Genomic DNA, 16,896 nt, shown 5'->3' with positions numbered 1-16,896 from the left:
GACTCTGGGGTAGTTCGCCCTCTTTGCCCTGTTGGCTGTCGAGCTTTGCTGTTCATTTATGTGTTAAATGTCTACTGTATATGTGTATTTAGCACATTAAATGTGAAAACAACGAGAAATTCCTTGATCAAATAGCCAAAAACTTGAGTCATGTCTGAAAATTGTCAACTTTTGCTCAGCCAACAGACAAAAACCCTGAAATATTCAATTTACAGTGGTATGAAATGGAAGAAATAGTCATTTTTGAGAGGCAGCCACATGTTTGACAGTTTTACTTTATAAATTACTAACAAACTTGCCAGTGATACATTTCCCGTCTAATCTTACATACTATGTTCCTATGGTAACTTACTCTGCAAGTTCAAATGATAAAAACCAACAGAAGACAGAGAAATCATTTGAAATCGAATGTGTTCACATTTTCCTGTTATATCCTGCGTGTTCATACACTATTTTAAGTCTGAACACACATAAAAGTACTAAAACTCCTTCAAAGTGTGACCACAACTCTGAAAACTTGCTTAAAAAGACATTAAACCACAAATAAATAATCAGCAAAATAAACTTTTAAATGCCAGTGATAAGTTTACTGTTTCCTCATCTCCATCTAAAGCTTCTTCACTACTCTCAAAAAGTAAATATTGTACTTTTTGACGGTTGAATAGTTTTACCAGAACTGTTTATCTCCTTCATTATTACTGGATGACTGAGTCTTTTTTTTTTAATCTGAAACACCTGTAGAAGCTGCTCGTTTTACCTGTTCATCTGTGCATATCACATAATGATTACAGCTCCTTCAGGGAAATCTGCATACAGAGGTTCAGTATACATGGAGTAAAACGTTTCATCTCACCTCTTGTTTGTACAGTGAAAATCTTCAAGCTCTGCTCCTCATCTCAGCTCCTCCAAACTCGAGGAAAAGTTGGACAAAGTGAGTCCGGGCTGCTCTGTCTGAGTTCATCGTCAACAGAGACGAGTGTGATGTGGATTTATTGCATCAGGATCAGGAGGATTAAGCGGAGAGTTTGTGTTTTCCCGTTTTCCTTCATCACATAGACAGACTCTCCTCCTCCTGCAGCCTGATTGTTGTGACCCGACTTAGAGGAGCAGCTGGAGTCACTATAACTTTTTAACTCCTCCCAGATTACACACAGATCCCCCCCCCTTTAAAATGATGGACAGGTTATTATTTGAGTGTCTGCGCTGCGTTTAAACCCACATTTTTACTTAATTGTTGTTAATAAATTGATCTGTTTTGCACTTTATTGTCAGCTTATAAACTTGTGCGTGTGTGTGTGTGTGTGTGTGTGTGAGAGAGAGAGAGAGAGAGAGAGAGAGAGAGAGAGAGAGAGAGAGAGAGAGAGAGAGAGAGAGAGTGTTTTTGTGCAATCTTCAGGAATGGTTTTGATCAGCTGTTGATGCGGGTGTGTTGTTTTTCGATCATTTTGTTCTCCGTCTAGTTCCTGGAAACACATTTCACAACCGAGTTGCAGATTAATTGCGCGTCACTTAGTGGTGACTCCAGAGTATAGCGTAGGATATTAGATTCCGTGTGTTGTTTTGGGTGTTTTTTTTCCTCAAAGAATTCAACACGTTTTCCGAGAAAGCAGATGTTGCCTTCAAGTGCCCCTTTGTAAGCTCGTGTTCCCGAGTTGGCAGATGTAAATGAGCCCTGTGTAATGTGATTTTTTGGTCGTAAAAATGTTGTTCTTTTGCAGTTTGGGAAACTTGAAGCTTCACTAAAGCTCAGGATTGTCTTGTCCTGCAGCAGGAGTTGAAACTGGATATTTTCCACGGTTAAAGTTTGAGTTCAACATTTTTTAAGCCTGCAGGCTTCGTGTAACGCTTTGTGTGTGTGCGTGTGTGTGTGTGTGTGTGTGTAGGCTGATGCCCCTTTGATTGTTTGCATTTCATTTACTTTTCTGTTGTTGTTGCTGCAGTTTTGTAAGTTTTCATGTTTGTCTTGATGTTAGGTTTCTGCTTTTGCAACTCTTTTGTTTTTATTTTCCTCTGCACACGAAAAAGACTCATGCAAAAGACCGAAGGAACAACCGTCATCGGAGCGTCATGAATACATGAATGAAAATAATAGTAACACGTGGAAATGTACCTCACCAACGTGGCCCAATTTATGTTTGATCTATTACTGTAATTTGCAGCCTATGCAGAAAAAGTGCAGACAAAACAGTGGTTACCTGAGTAAAACAGCTCTTTGCTTACATCAGTTTATGTTCATTTGAAGCTTTTTTCTGTGTCTTGTAACGAGCTGCAGATGTAAAGATGCTCAATTTGGCCTCATGAAGAAGTGCTGATCGTTTTTAAACAGAACGTTTCTGATTTTGTGGTTGAAATTCTTTTAAAATTCAGGGGTTTTTGGCCGAGCACCGACTGTTTTGCTTTGAGGATGATTAAACATGAGAGGAAGACAATCAGTGGAATTTCTGTTTCTCTCTTTCTGCATTTTCATAGACGGTGCTGGAAGAAGTATTTAGATATATATTTTGTTGTATCTTATTTATTTATTGGGACCATGTACAGTGTTAAACATAAATGTTAGCATTTGATGTACTGTACCATGTACTGTTATCTTATAGCTAATTTTCATCTGCAGTCCCTTCGCCAGGTTACAATTAAAACATATAACAGAACAATAACAAACAGTACAAAGCAAAAAACACACAGGACACATAATACAAAATACAAAGCTACACACAATAGCACATCACATTAAGTAAAAGTTGCAGTTACATAATGTAAAAATGGTCCATTACAAGTGAATGTCCTAGATTCAAAATCATAACTTAAGTAAAAGACGCCTATTATCAGGAAAATGTACTTACTGTAGGCATCAAAAGTAAAAGTTTTGAGCTAATTTGGACTTAATATATTATGTAAGATAGCAAAGCAATAACAAGTGACTATAGCTGTCAAATAAAGACCATAGTGGAGTAAAAGGTCAAATTTTTGCCAGTGGAAATGAAGTCAAATATAGGTACTCATGAAAACTGCAATTACTTCAAAAATTAACTTAATGTGTGTGAGTAAATAAGCCTATATGATAGTAAATGTAGATTAAAACCTCATCTTATTCATTATTTTTTATGACAAAAGGCAAGTGTGGCTGTAATACTTCACCTTAACAAAAAACACATTAGCAAGAGGAAAAAAATCCTTTTATCAGAGCTATTACTTTCCATTAACTGTATGCAACATGTATGAACACTTCAGAATGACCATTATTTTCGACAGCACATGAAGGCATCCTCACGTGGCTCCTTGTGTGCCTCTCTGCTCTGTTTCCTCACAGCTGCTCTTAATTAACTGTGTTTAAGTCAGACATGAATGGCGTCTGTGCCTGTAGTTTATAGTGTTTTACTGCTGAAGTTGCCAGAGTCCTTTTACATCAAACGCCAACTTCTGCCACACGGGGGCACCACACTCTTCATTATAGTCATGATGCTCCACTGCTGCTGTGGGGCACAGAGAGTGAGACCTCCATTGAAATTGAAATAAGATTGTTTTTCTCAGAATAGACTGATTGACTTCAACATAACAAGACTCTTGTAGGTTTATGATGACCCTGTTTACAGAACTAACTGTACTGTATACAGTATAGTGATTAAAACTCGGGACAGGAAGCCAATAAGATCACACCACTGCCATGTTCCTAAGTAATTTATCTTAAACTCATCTATAAATGCCTAACAAATGCCTATGTAGTACATTAAATGTGAAAATAATGAGAAATTCCTTGATCAAAAAAACAAAAACTTAAGTCATGTCTGAAAATGGTCAAATTTTGTCCAGCCAAAAATCCCAAAATATTCGATTTACGGTGGTATGAAAAGGAAGAAATAATCATTTTTGAGAAGCAGCCACATGTTTGACAGTTGACAGCAGTAACAAATTTGTCATCAGTACTTCCATATTTCCATACTATGACAGAGAAATCATTTTAAATCAAATATGCTCACATTTTCCTATTATATCCATATATATATATATATATATAAAGACGAGAGAAAGAGAGAGAGCACCAGCGAGAGAAAGAGCAGTGGTCGAGCGAGCTAGAGAGTGAATGAAGAGAGGGAGCGCTGGTAGCAAGAATGCCGGTGAATCAGATCAACAAAACATTATTTTCTGATTGTTTCACAGCGATTACATTCCAGAGCACAAATAAACACGCCCACACCCCCACACACCACTGCTCAACCCTGTGGCTGAACGCCACACCGCCTGATTTAGTCTGAATACGGTCCCACTGCTAACCTTTTCCTCTGCTCTGCTCACGTTCACCGTCACTTTTCTGATGCTCACTCTCTCGCATAACCACTCACTCGCTTACGTACTGCCTTTTCCTTAAAAGGAGTTACGCTACCTGCAATTTCCCTGGCAACAACACAGATGTTGACTCGCATTTCGAAACAGCGTTGCTCAAACGCTACTGATTGCCAAATGAATGGATACTTGGCGTTATTTTTGGCATTTAAAAAAATATTTTTTGGCCTGGCGGGGGCTCTCGCTGTACTATTATAGGGGAAACACTGTATATATATATATATATATATATATATATATATATATATATGTATATATGTGTGTGTGTGTGTGTGTGTGTGTGTGTGTGTATTTTTTTTTTTCTGCTGAAAATGAGATTATTTTTCTTAAATAGGCTGTTTGACTTCGTTTAACAACATAAGGCTCTTGTGAGTTTATGATGACCCTGTTTACAGAACTAACAGTACTGTATAAAGTATAATGATAGATTAAAACTCTGGACAGGAGGCCAATAAGATCATTGCCATGTTCCTAAGAAATTCATCTTAAACTCATCTATAAATGCCTGAAGAGGCTCCTCAGGTTGCTCTCAGGGTTTCAGCCTCAGTAACATGAGGTGCGTCTACTGGGAATTTTAACTCTGACTGGTTTAGTCCCAAATTTAGACCCAACATTTCTCCTATGTGCAAAAAATGTAAGAAGGCAGTGGGAACTTATTTTCACTTTAGATGGCAATGCCCTGTGATTTCACACTTCTGGAAAAAATATTTTAAAAAGAGTTTACTTACACAAGTTTGCACATGGAAATTAAATAGAAATCTGCATTGCTTTTGTTGGGATTCTTGCCAGACGTTAAGGGAAGCTTAACGTCTCAAAGTATACTCTATTATTGCTGGATGGACGATGTTCCAGTGAATTAAAGACAAACCAGCAACAGTAACACAGTGGTACAAAGAATTATACTGTAGAAGGTTTTACCAAAGCCTCCTTGCTACTTTAAAGGATAATGACACATTTTTCTTTAAAAAATGGTAACCAGCTTCAGTTCATTTATTATTTGAAATTTCAGATTTACTACAGAGGAGTGAATTAACCTTCAGAATGAATCCCGTCTCATAAAAAATGAGTAAAACTCCCTTTTTTTCCATGTTGTCATAACTCAGCTCCGAGGCCTTGACAAATATAGGGATGGACACAACGGATGGCGGTAAATTAAAAGTATTCATCATAATAAAATAAATTACTGAAAGAATAACCATAAATATGGAGTGTGTCAGTCAGTAACATCAGTGATATAGGAGTGAATGTGTGAGCAGTGGGGTGTGAGGTGTTGTGAAGTAACTCATAACTACACCAGCATCTATACAGTTAAGGTACACTGTAAAAAAAAAAAAAATTGTAAAAAAACACCAAAAAGTCTGGCAGCAAAAGTTACCGTCAAATAACAGTAAAAAACCTTTAGTTATTCTATAGAGATCTAGTTTAAAAATACGGATATTTACTTTGGACATTTTCTGCATTTTTACAGTCCATCCATTTTAAAATAAAAATAAAATCTCATTATAAAACATCGCTAGAATGCTAAACAAATGTATAAATCTGCACAAAAAATGAAAAAGAACTACCTTAAAATTACCTAATTTAAATGAATACTCTTGTTTTCATACAGTAATCTTTCCATTACGAAAAAAGCACATGTGAAATTCAATCTTTCACATGTGAACTGAGACATTTCACATGTGATGTTGTGATTTCACATGTGAACTTAAAATTCACATTTGGAAATCACATGTGTATCTTAAAATTCACATGTGAAAAAAGACAACATGTTTTAAGCTTTACATGTGAATGCAAACTTTACATGTGAAAAGGAAAGTGTCACATGTAAAGTGAAACATTTCACATGTGAACCTAAGTTTCACATTTGGAAAAACACGTGTATCTTAAAATTCACATGTGAAACACATGTAAACTCAAGAGCTTTTCCTTCCATATAAACTGAGACATTTCACATGTGACATGATTTAGCATATTATAAAAGACATGTTTCACTTTTCAAGAGGAATTTTGATTTTTCGATTGAAAAGGTACTCTTTGTAAAATCATTCTTTCCCTGGACATTCTGTTACCGCTACTTAAGTGTATTGAGTGTATTAATAAAACTATTGCGCAACGGAGCTCGCGCTTCCCGCCCATACACTCTGGGTTCCCCATGCTGCCTTCAGGACCTCACGGAAATATTACAATTATCGAGTATAATACATAAATGATCATAAACGTGAACAACAACGGTCTCAAAAACGCATATATTACCATAATATGTGAGATGTCGCATTTATAGGCTGTAAATAACATATCCCATGTCCGTTTCTGATGTTCACTGGGGAGCAATAGGGTAGGTTTATTTTTGTAATACCGTTTATATATTCCATAGTTTATTATTTGATCAATTACATGTCTGACCTATTTTTTCATTTCATTAATTCATTTCATTTAACCCGTATTAAGTTAGTAAAATCTGCACCAAAAAATTACTTAACAAAACATGTCTATTATCCTCTGTAAGTAAACATGAGACAAGCTTTTGATGAAGACAAATCTTGGATGGTGCACTTGAATACATCGTCATCGTTGACCGTTGGAAGCAAGTTCACGTCCCAGACGGAGACAGAGAAATGGATCGGGATGCGGTGATTTATCGGTTCGACGACGACCAAATTAGTATATTTAAAGAAAAATGTGTATCAAAGAAGAAAATGCTGAATGACCCTGACATGATCGGACTGGTGGAGCACAGCTGACAACAAGGGGAGGATGGCGAAATATGGCTAAAGTAGGGAGCTAATGTTGCAGGTACTTTACATGTTAGCTGAATGTCAGCCTTCATGATGGCTAAAGTTATCAGCTAATTAGCAACCAATGTTGCAGATATTTTACAGTTTAGCCGAATTAGTCTGTATGATGGTTACAGATAGCAGCTAATGTCACAGGTACTTTACATGTTAGCTGAATGTTAGCCTTCGTGATGTCTAAAGTTAGGAGCTAATGCTACAGATATTTTACATGTTAGCTGAATGTTAGCCTTCATGATGGCTAAAGTTAGGAGCTAATGTTACAGGTATTTTACATGTTAGCTGAATGTTAGCCTTCATGATGGCTAAAGTTAGGAGCTAATGTTACAGGTATTTTACATGTTAGCTGAATGTTAGCCTTTGTGATGGCTAAAGTTAGGAGCTAATGTTACAGGTATTTTACATGTTAGCTGAATGTTAGCCTTCATGATGGCTAAAGTTAGGAGCTAATGTTACAGGTATTTTACATGTTAGCTGAATGTTAGCCTTTGTGATGTCTAAAGTTAGGAGCTAATGCTACAGATATTTTACATTTTAGCTGAATGTTAGCCTTCATGGTGGCTATAGTTAGGAGCCAATGTTACAGGTACTTTACATTTTAGCTGAATGTTAGCCTTCATGATGGCTAAAGTTAGGAGCTAATGTTACAGGTACTTTACATGTTAGCTGAATGTTAGCCTTCATGATGGCTAAAGTTAGGAGCTAATGTTACAGGTGCTTTACATGTTAGCTGAATGTCAGCCGTCATGATGGCTAAAGTTATCAGCTAATTAGCAACTAATGTTGCAGATACTTTACAGTTTGGCTGAATTAATCTGTATGATGGTTACAGAGAGCAGCTAATGTTACAGGTACTTTACATGTTAGCTGAATGTTAGCATTCATGATGGCTATAGTTAGGAGCTAATGCTACTGATATTTTACATTTTAGCTGAATGTTAGCCTTCATGATGGCTAAAGTTAGGAGCTAATGTTACAGGTATTTTACATTTTAGCTGAATGTTAGCCTTCATGATGTCTAAAGTTGGGAGCTAATGTTACAGGTACTTTACATGTTAGCTGAATGTTAGCCTTCATGATGGCTAAAGTTAGGAGCAAATGTTACAGGTATTTTACATTTTAGCTGATTTTTAGCCTTCATGATGTCTAAAGTTAGGAGCTAATGTTACAGGTACTTTACAGTTTAGCTGAATGTCAGCCTTCATGATGGCTAAAGTTAACAGCTAATTAGCAACTAATGTTGCAGATATTTTACAGTTTAGCCGAATTAATCTGTATGATGGTTACAGGTAGCAGCTGCTGTTACAGGTATTTTACATTTTAGTTGAATGTTAGCCTGTATGATAACTATTGCTATCAGCTAATATTACAGATATTTTACATTTTAGCTGAATGCTAGCTCTTTTGATGCAGCTAAATTTATTGACATTTAATCTCTTTCTCTTTACCTTAGCTTTTATAATGGCCAACACAGTGTAACCTTGCATTATGTGTTTTGTCTTTTTTTTTTTTTTTTTTAAACACATTATTAAAAATAAGAAAAATGGGTTCCAGTTGAAGTATTAACAAGTTATGCCAGGCTTACACCAAATGACTTTGGTCAGTTTCACTATTGCAAACAAATTTCCAATGTCAGAGTAAAATCATGAGAGTTGTGGCGTGTTCCTGTCATCTCAGTCATTGTAAGTTGGTCATTAGTTGTGGTCAGTGACTTCTAAAAACAGCACTTCACGGAAATGTCAAATGTTTGAGAAATGCACTTCACCCAGGAAGTACCCATGTCAGCAGGAACACCCTACTGTGAGAAACAGACCAAAGCCATACATCACTTTATTTCCTCCTCCAGTATGTTATGAATGACACAGCTGCCTGGTGAGTTCTGCATATTTACTGTATTTAATGTGTAAACTTACATATAGTTTTATTTATATTGGATTTCATTTATACATAATCCATTATTTACGTTTTTATATTATATATATTACATTTATATTTAGGGCCCGAGCACCGACCGGTGCGAAGCCCTATTGAAACTGAAGGAGTTATTATTATTCCTCCGAAACAAACGCATTTTTGAGGGCCTAAACATGCACGAAAACTCATGAAAATTTGCACAGATGTCAGGACTGGCGAAAATTTCGATATTTTATGGGTCTCGAAATAAAGCGGGACAAAATGGCTCGACAGCGCCACCTAGAAAGTCAAGAAAATTGAGCCCCTCGATACAGATTGTCGTAGGAGAACGAAATTCGGTATGCATATGTATCATGACCAGACGCACCAAAAAGTCTCAAGGACACATAGCCTAACTCCAACAGGAAGTCGGCCATTTTGTATCAAAGTTGAAATTTTGCACCGATTTTGTCATTTCCAGCCCGCATACTTTAACGAACTCCTCCTAGAGATTTGACCCCAGGACTTTCAAATTCGGTCCGTATCATCTACAGGCATAGGAGATTAAAAGTTGCTAAAACAATTCTCATTAGTCTTTCCTAGGGGGCGTGGCTGGGCGGCGAATTTCGATCCTTCGCCATGAAAAATGAAACGGCTATAACTCCGGCATACATGATCCTAAGAGAGCCAAACCTTTTGTGCTTCATAAGAGTCCCGCCCTGAACGGGTCCATGTGACAATACAGGATATGAGTCATAGCGCCACCTCCTGGCAACAGGAAGTTACATGTTTTACGCTCTGACGCCCTGTGGGCAGCACGGTGATCGAATCCAGCTGAAATTTACTGAGAATAGCCTCAAGACCTTGGAGATCTTATATTATGAAGTTGGTGACCCTTCGTTGAAAGGTGTTGCCATGGCGACGCGGCGAATTTCGATGTGACGCCATGAAATTTCAATGCCTTATAACTTGACTCCACGTGGTCTGATCTTTTCCAAATTTCATATGCTTGTTAAGAGTCCCAATCTGAACACATGTTCAGTCTCATATTTAGCGAAAGTCATAGCGCCACCTACTGGCAACAGGAAGTATCATGCGTCGTACTTTGTCTAATTACTCCTAGGAAATTTGGCTGATGCACCTGAAATTAAGTCAGCTAATAAACAAGACCTTGGTGATGCTACATTTGGCAGCTCATGACCCAAAACTGAATGCTGTTACCATGGCGACACATCCTTCGCCATGAAATATGATACTGTTTTTCAGGGAGAAGGGATTGCTCTACAGTCATGAAACTTGACACACATGTCTAGAGTGATGTCAGCTAAAATCCTATGTGGTCGCTTTGAATGGGCGTGGCAAAATGGCTCAACAGCGCCCCCTTTAAAATTTCAAAATTGCAGCCCCGCCTTCCAGATTAACGTAGAAAGATGAAATTCACAGGGCACATGTATAATGTCAACACGCACAAAAAAGCCTCTTGAAGCCTTATTGTAAGTTGAACAGGAAGTCGGCCATCTTGAAAAACTGGTCAATTTTCGCCTTTTTTTGGCCATTTCGCATACCTTGTATTTTAACGCACTCCTCCTACAGATTTCATCGTAAGGACTTCAAAATCAGTGTGTGTCATCTAGAGTAGTGTATGATCATGATGGTTTGGCCGTGGCGTGGCGTTGAGTTTTGATGTTTCGCCATGACAGAGGAAATTGATATAACTTGAGTGTACATGGTTGGATCTGCCTCAAACTTTACACAACAAGTCACTGACAAAAGCCCTTCGACTGAGCGTCACTTCGACATGCGCTGGGGTGCGAGGGCCCGATCATCGCTGCTTGCAGCTTTAATTAATCTTGTTATACAAGTTTTTTTTTACAAGTTACTTTTTTTAATAAGAAACTTTTTGTGCAACATGCCAAAGTACATATCATGAAAAGATTCATACATTTTTAGCTTATACATACATTTTCAAATGCTTATTTTCACATTATTAGTTTAGTTGGTGTAATGAAATACTATTTTCTTGCACTGTTTTCTAATGTTACCTTTAGAAAAATAGTAGATAGACTTAGACTGCTATATGAAATTTTCAAGTTTATTTGTGATAGAATATTTTTCTCTTATATGTTTACTTATATTTTCTTGGAATTTGGAATTTGAAATCCAAAGTGGCCAATTGTAGAGCATCTTGAAAACTTATGTCATTCTAATACAACTTATATTAAGTCTTTACTGATCCAGTTTGCTATTTAATGTTTTGATCAAATATGTTTTATTATTATTTATTTTAATATTTATTATTTATTAGAATGCTTTTTCAGATACTTTTGCAATATGCTCTTGGGTCACACCACTGGCACAATTTTACCACAGAGTGTCTTTTTGTCCGGTCTGTAGAAAAGTTGAACTGGATTATGTGCAAACACAAATGTTCTCTCTGTTTCTCTCTTTTATTCAGATTTCATTCTAAGAATAAGAAAGAGGGTTGAAAAGGGGAAGAGGCAAATCATAAAGTCATACTTATTCAGTCACCTGACCCATGACTGTTATTTAATAGAAGCATCTGAAAATAATCTCTTTTTCAGATTGTCTTTCCAAAATTTTCCAATTTTAAGATTTAATTTGTCAAAATGGTATCTGAATATAACAAAAACCTCACCATGACCATGTTAAATTTCACAACTCCAATCCCTGGTGATGGAGGCAGCGGCGGAGGTTGCTGTCAATCAGACCATAGTCAACTGGAAGGTGCCATCCTACCCCCTGTCCTCACCATCGACGTCATACTGGGGCTGCTGGGAAATATGGTTGCTCTGTGGATATTTTGCTTTAAACTGAAGGTCTGGAACCCCAACAACCTGTTCCTCTTCAACCTGGTTATCGCCGACTTCCTGGCTCTCATGAGCCTGCCTCTCAGGATCGATGCTGCGCTCAGAGGCCACTGGGTGTTTGGTGATGGCATGTGCAGGATTGACCTCTTTCTGATGTTTTCCAACCGCTCGGCCAGCATTGCACTCATGACTGTGGTGGCAATTTACCGCTACTTTAAGGTGAGTATACACATTGTATTATTGTCCACACTCTGATAAACTCGAAAATGCTGCTAACATTTTTTTCATACTGAACACTTCAGTAGGTCATATATATTATAGCATAATAGCAAAACCCTCAACAATGTCATAGTTTTGAGGCATTGCTTAAAAAATAAAAATGAAAAACTGAATGCACCAGCAAGTGATGAGTTTATCTGGTGTGATCACATGATAAGTCAAGTACATTTTTATTAATATAGCCCAAAAACATAAATCACACATTTCCTTTACAATCCGTATATCATCTGTCCTTATTGTGAATTCAGAAAGAACACCAAGCAAATTTTGAGGCGGCAAAGTCAAAATATTTTTCACTCAGTGTGCTGCAACTGACACAAAGACTTGCCTCAACAAGTTGATGTTTCAAGTTGTTGCACAACTTGCCTGAGAATCATCACATTTTTATATTTTCTTCAGTATCAAAGTGATAATTGTCTGTACATCATTCGCTACACTGCAAACAGGAACTGCTAATAGCTATTGTAAAGGAGACTAGAGTGAGAGCAACACCAGCAGGCTGAGGTGGACTAAACACAGTAAAGAAAGGATCGACTTTGATTGACTTTATTTTAATCCTTTAAAATATGCCTGGATCGCCCAGCGACTGGTTCTTAGGATTGGCTCTAATTGGTAATCACATTGGCCACCAGGAAATGACAATATGACATCAGCTCTTTGACACATTTTTGCTGTAACTGAGGCAAAATGATCATCCCTGTCCTCTTGTTCCAGGTGGTCCACCCTCACCACCGGTTCAACCATCTGACCAAGAGACAGGCTGTGCACGTGTTAGTGTTTGTCTGGCTGTTGGTCATCAGCCTTTGGGCTCCCATACTGGCTTATAAACACATTAAAGGCAGTGGCAACAGCACCCAGTGCTTATACTTCACTTCTTCTTCACTCACCATCATAGTCAAAATGCACCGCATGCTGACGGTGCTGGAGTTTATCATCCCAATGGTCATGTTGTTGTTTTGCTCCATCCGGATTTCCATCTTCCTGAGGGAGCGGAAAATGGGAAAATCTGAAAAGGTGCGCAAGGCGATGAGGGTGTGCAATGCCATCGTCGCTGTGTTCATAGTGTGCTTCTTACCTACCGTAGTGACGAGCATCGGGCTGGGGGTCATCCACTCGTACCGCCCACAGGACTGCGCCACCCATTACACTTTCACCCACCTCATCATCGTGTCTTTGGGGCTGAACTTCCTGAACTCAGCTCTGGACCCCATCTTATACATCTTCTCCAGCTCCATGTTCAGGAAGGCGCTTTGCAGCTCACTTCCCCGTTTCCTGCGCTGCGGTCAGGACACAGGCGACACAGAGGAGACTGAATGTCAGTCGACCACCCAGCAGGAAACTGTAATCCATGAGGGCCGACAGAGGGAATGAAGCCAGGTAATACGCTTTTCTTCAATAACAATGACTGGATTATGTTTTAATGTGTTTGATTTTTGTAGTATTTTGTACTGAATTGTCTGCTTGTATTGTGTGTTTTATTAAATTTTTTTATGCTGCTGAAGCTTTGTTTTACGTCTGTGAACTTTGTAAACACATTAGATTTTCAGTTATCATAATTTCTTAAATCCAAAGTCAGTGTATGTAAATATACTTCAAACTTCTGTGGTTGAAGAGATTACAGATGTGTGTTTTAATTATAGGTATTTATTGAACCTTTAAAAGTTCAAATTGCCCTCAAAGTTTGGAAATTTAGAAAAATACACATAGATTTGTTGTGCATCATCTTAGACAAATTTCTGTGAATTTTGTGAATATATCTATATATATCTATATATTGAGTCATGGATGTACAGACAACTATCACTGGATTACTTTGATACTTAAGAAAACTTGAAAATATTCTGATTCTTCAGCAAGTAAGTTCTGCAGCCTCCTTTTTCTCTGATTTTTATATGGATTTTTTGAGGTTTATTGGCAAGGGATATCAGGGATAATGATATCCTCAGGAAGTGTAGGTCACACCAAATGATCTCAATATGTGTTTCATGTCTGTGTGGTACGATCTGACTGAGTTATGACTCTGAGAAGGAGGATGGTTTTTGACCTAAATTCCTCTCAATGTTTTTGCCTCACCTTCAACTCTCCAGTGCCCCCCTGGGGAGGCTGTCAGGGTTGGTAGTTACAGTGTTGGGAAAGGTGGGGGGGCTGACTTTTTGTTAAACTTCCCGGAGTAAATTTCTTTTTGTAAAATACATCAAATCTCAATCAAGTCAAAATCTCTTTTGTTAATATGTTGTTATTTTGTTAAAGATAAACTTCATAGGCTTAAGAGCTATTTGTTGTTTTAGTAGTTAATCAGTACCTAATAATAACTAACTCTGGAAACTGCACATGTATTCCCGCAACAGAAACCTCAAGGTCATGGGAAATTTTAGGATTTAGCATGTCACCCTCCATCCAACAGCTCAGCATAGCTATTAACTTAATTCGTCTCTTTTATCACCAAGAGAAGGATCCTCTGCAAAACTAAACAAACCTAAACATTTCTTTAAATTTAAACACTTAAATGTAACATTAATGGTGAATGTACATTCATTCCAGTTTTTCATAAACATAATATTAATGTAATAATATAATATACTATAATAAAATTGACTTTGTTTTCATGTTCTGCTTTTCTGCTTAATGGTGACTGCTAGGGCTGCAACTAGCAATTATTTTAATTATCAATGGATTATTTTCCTTCCTTCTACGTCTTATCTGACGCTCTGAGTCACCTCCACACTTTCCGCACTGAATTCTCTGGGCCTGTTAACCTAGCCTTCTTGATTTGGCGTGAACACAATTATGTGTTTCTGACTCTGTGAACGGGCACCACATGAGTCAATTCAAATTTGAATACAAAATGATTTTAGATACATTTTTACAAATTTTAGCTTTTGATTTCTACACATTTCCTTCCTGTATTCTTTTAGTCTGTTAACCTTGGCCATCGTGATTTTCCTTCAAAATGGCTGCTGATGCTGGCGTGTGCACTACTGGACCTAAGCTGCCTTTGACATAATCAATCACAGCATTCTGTTATATCTGGGATATCTTTTTTCTGAAATCGAGCAAGTAGTCAAATGTATGTTACATGATCCATAAATAAAAACAAGATTTACAAATGTGTATGTAGATTTTTGGGTAATTTATGGTGTTATGTGTCCACGTTTGAAACATTAGAGTTTCTAATACTTTATTTCCATTTTGAGACTTTTTCTGACATCTGAAATTATTATGAAGAACTATTTTCTGAAGATAAATATTTCTGTTGTGAGTTTTTCCCCCTTAGTTTAGCCTAGTTGACATATCAAAATAGTCATTCTTATGTAGAGGCTCTAAGATAAAGTCACATTACATTTATTTTCATCATTTCTGTGTCTGTGACTTGATGTGATGTGATGCAACATCCTTTTGCATTTTCTAATTTTAAGTTTGAGGGAACATGTTGAAACAGGAAATCCTCATGGGCTAAAGCCCAGTAACCATAATTTGCACTGGGGAGGGACTTATGTTTTTTATTTTGGCTTAGGAGAGGGACATACAACTTAAAACAGCTGCATTTTGTATTTATTTTAAATATGTTTTTTTCTTTTGAAAATACATGTTTTACTGCTGTATGGTGACGGGGCTCATAAAACATTTCTGAGGAAATAAACCCTTCAAACCTGCCTATTCAGTTTGTGTTGGAATGTAACGGGTCAAATGAAAGAAGCCTCTAATAACAGCCACTGTGGCAGCTGATATTATTCTTGCCGTTTTTGCCACTGTTGTATACGTTACTTTATTTGGGAAAACAGTCATTATATGCACGTCACTAATGTTGGCTGTATGCACGCTGTGGTGTGTTTGTGTGTATATGAGAGAGATGTGTAGGCTTATTAAATGTTGGTTTTGTGTGGGAGGAGGGTTGCTGTCATGCAACCATATTCTGCTGAAGTGCACACAGCTCGTGTGATCATGTAATTTCTTATAAGGTAGATTTTCATTTTTCCTAAGAGTGTCTCGTTCCTGATGTTATCACTGTCATGCCAGCAATGACAGGAAAGGAAACCTTCTCCTGTAATATTGCTCAAGTCCCTCACTATGAGCAAACTTGCAGAGTAAGGTCAACAGGTCATGGCAGGGTCTTTAGGGCAGAGGAGCAGTGTGCACTTCACAAGTCAAGGTCAGGTCACAACAGAAAACTTAAAAAATATGTAAAAAAAAAAAAAAAAAAAGACAGTTTAAAGAAAATAAAAGCTTAAGTAAAACCAGGAAAAGCTCTCTGATGTTTTAAAGGGAATGTATCATGCACATTTCCAGATTTATATTTATATTCTGGGGCTTTACTGGTATACCATTGTATTTGCATGCAGAAAACCATCCTCACGAGAGAACATTTCTGCTCCGTGTACACAAATGCGGTCCTGTGAGCATGGGGCTGTGACGAGCATGAGCTTGACTCTCCCTATGATCCAGTTTGCTATTTAATGTTTTGATAAAATATGTTTTATTATTATTTATTTTAATATTTATTATTTATTAGAATGCTTTTCAGATACTTTTGCAGTATGCTCTTGGGTCACACCACTGGCACAATTTTACCACAGAGTGTCTTTTTGTCCGGTCTGTAGAAAAGTTGAACTGGATTATGTGTAAACACAAATGTTCTCTCTGTTTCTCTCTTTTATTCAGATTTCATTCTAAGAATAAGGAAGAGGGTTGAAAAGGGGAAGAGGCAAATCATAAAGTCATACTTATTCAGTCACCTTACCCATGACTGTTATTTAATAGAAGCATCT

At 37.4% G+C, this 16,896-nt stretch overlaps 2 protein-coding genes across 5 annotated transcripts in view; one reads left to right on the top strand and one right to left on the bottom strand.

The window, feature by feature from the left end:
* The window catches only part of LOC121887197 (transmembrane protein 150A-like), a 30,503-nt gene extending 29,378 nt beyond the window's left edge, over positions 1-1,125 (bottom strand). For all 3 annotated transcript variants that reach the window (XM_042397831.1, XM_042397832.1, XM_042397833.1), the window contains exon 1: positions 854-1,125. The gene's annotated coding sequence lies outside the window, so the exon portion shown is untranslated. The remainder of the gene's footprint in view (positions 1-853) is intronic.
* A 9,707-nt stretch (positions 1,126-10,832) lies between these two features.
* LOC121887223 (hydroxycarboxylic acid receptor 2-like) lies at positions 10,833-16,874 on the top strand. 2 transcript variants are annotated; one of them, XM_042397887.1, is made up of 3 exons: positions 10,833-12,070; positions 12,845-13,507; positions 16,790-16,874. In XM_042397887.1, exons 1-2 carry the CDS (start codon positions 11,651-11,653, stop codon positions 13,499-13,501), a joined length of 1,077 nt encoding a protein of 358 aa, XP_042253821.1. In that variant the 5' UTR covers positions 10,833-11,650; the 3' UTR covers positions 13,502-13,507; positions 16,790-16,874. The 2 variants fall into 2 exon arrangements, with proteins under 2 accessions (XP_042253821.1, XP_042253820.1); XM_042397886.1 differs by lacking the exon at positions 16,790-16,874 and having other exon boundaries at positions 12,845-15,530.
* The last annotated feature ends 22 nt before the right edge of the window (positions 16,875-16,896 follow it).

The sequence above is a fragment of the Thunnus maccoyii genome, chromosome 20 (genome assembly GCF_910596095.1).
Source record: "Thunnus maccoyii chromosome 20, fThuMac1.1, whole genome shotgun sequence".
Classification (NCBI taxonomy): domain Eukaryota; kingdom Metazoa; phylum Chordata; class Actinopteri; order Scombriformes; family Scombridae; genus Thunnus; species Thunnus maccoyii.
The sequence above is the reverse complement of the archived record's forward strand: the minus strand, read 5'-3'. Positions and strand labels throughout refer to the sequence as shown.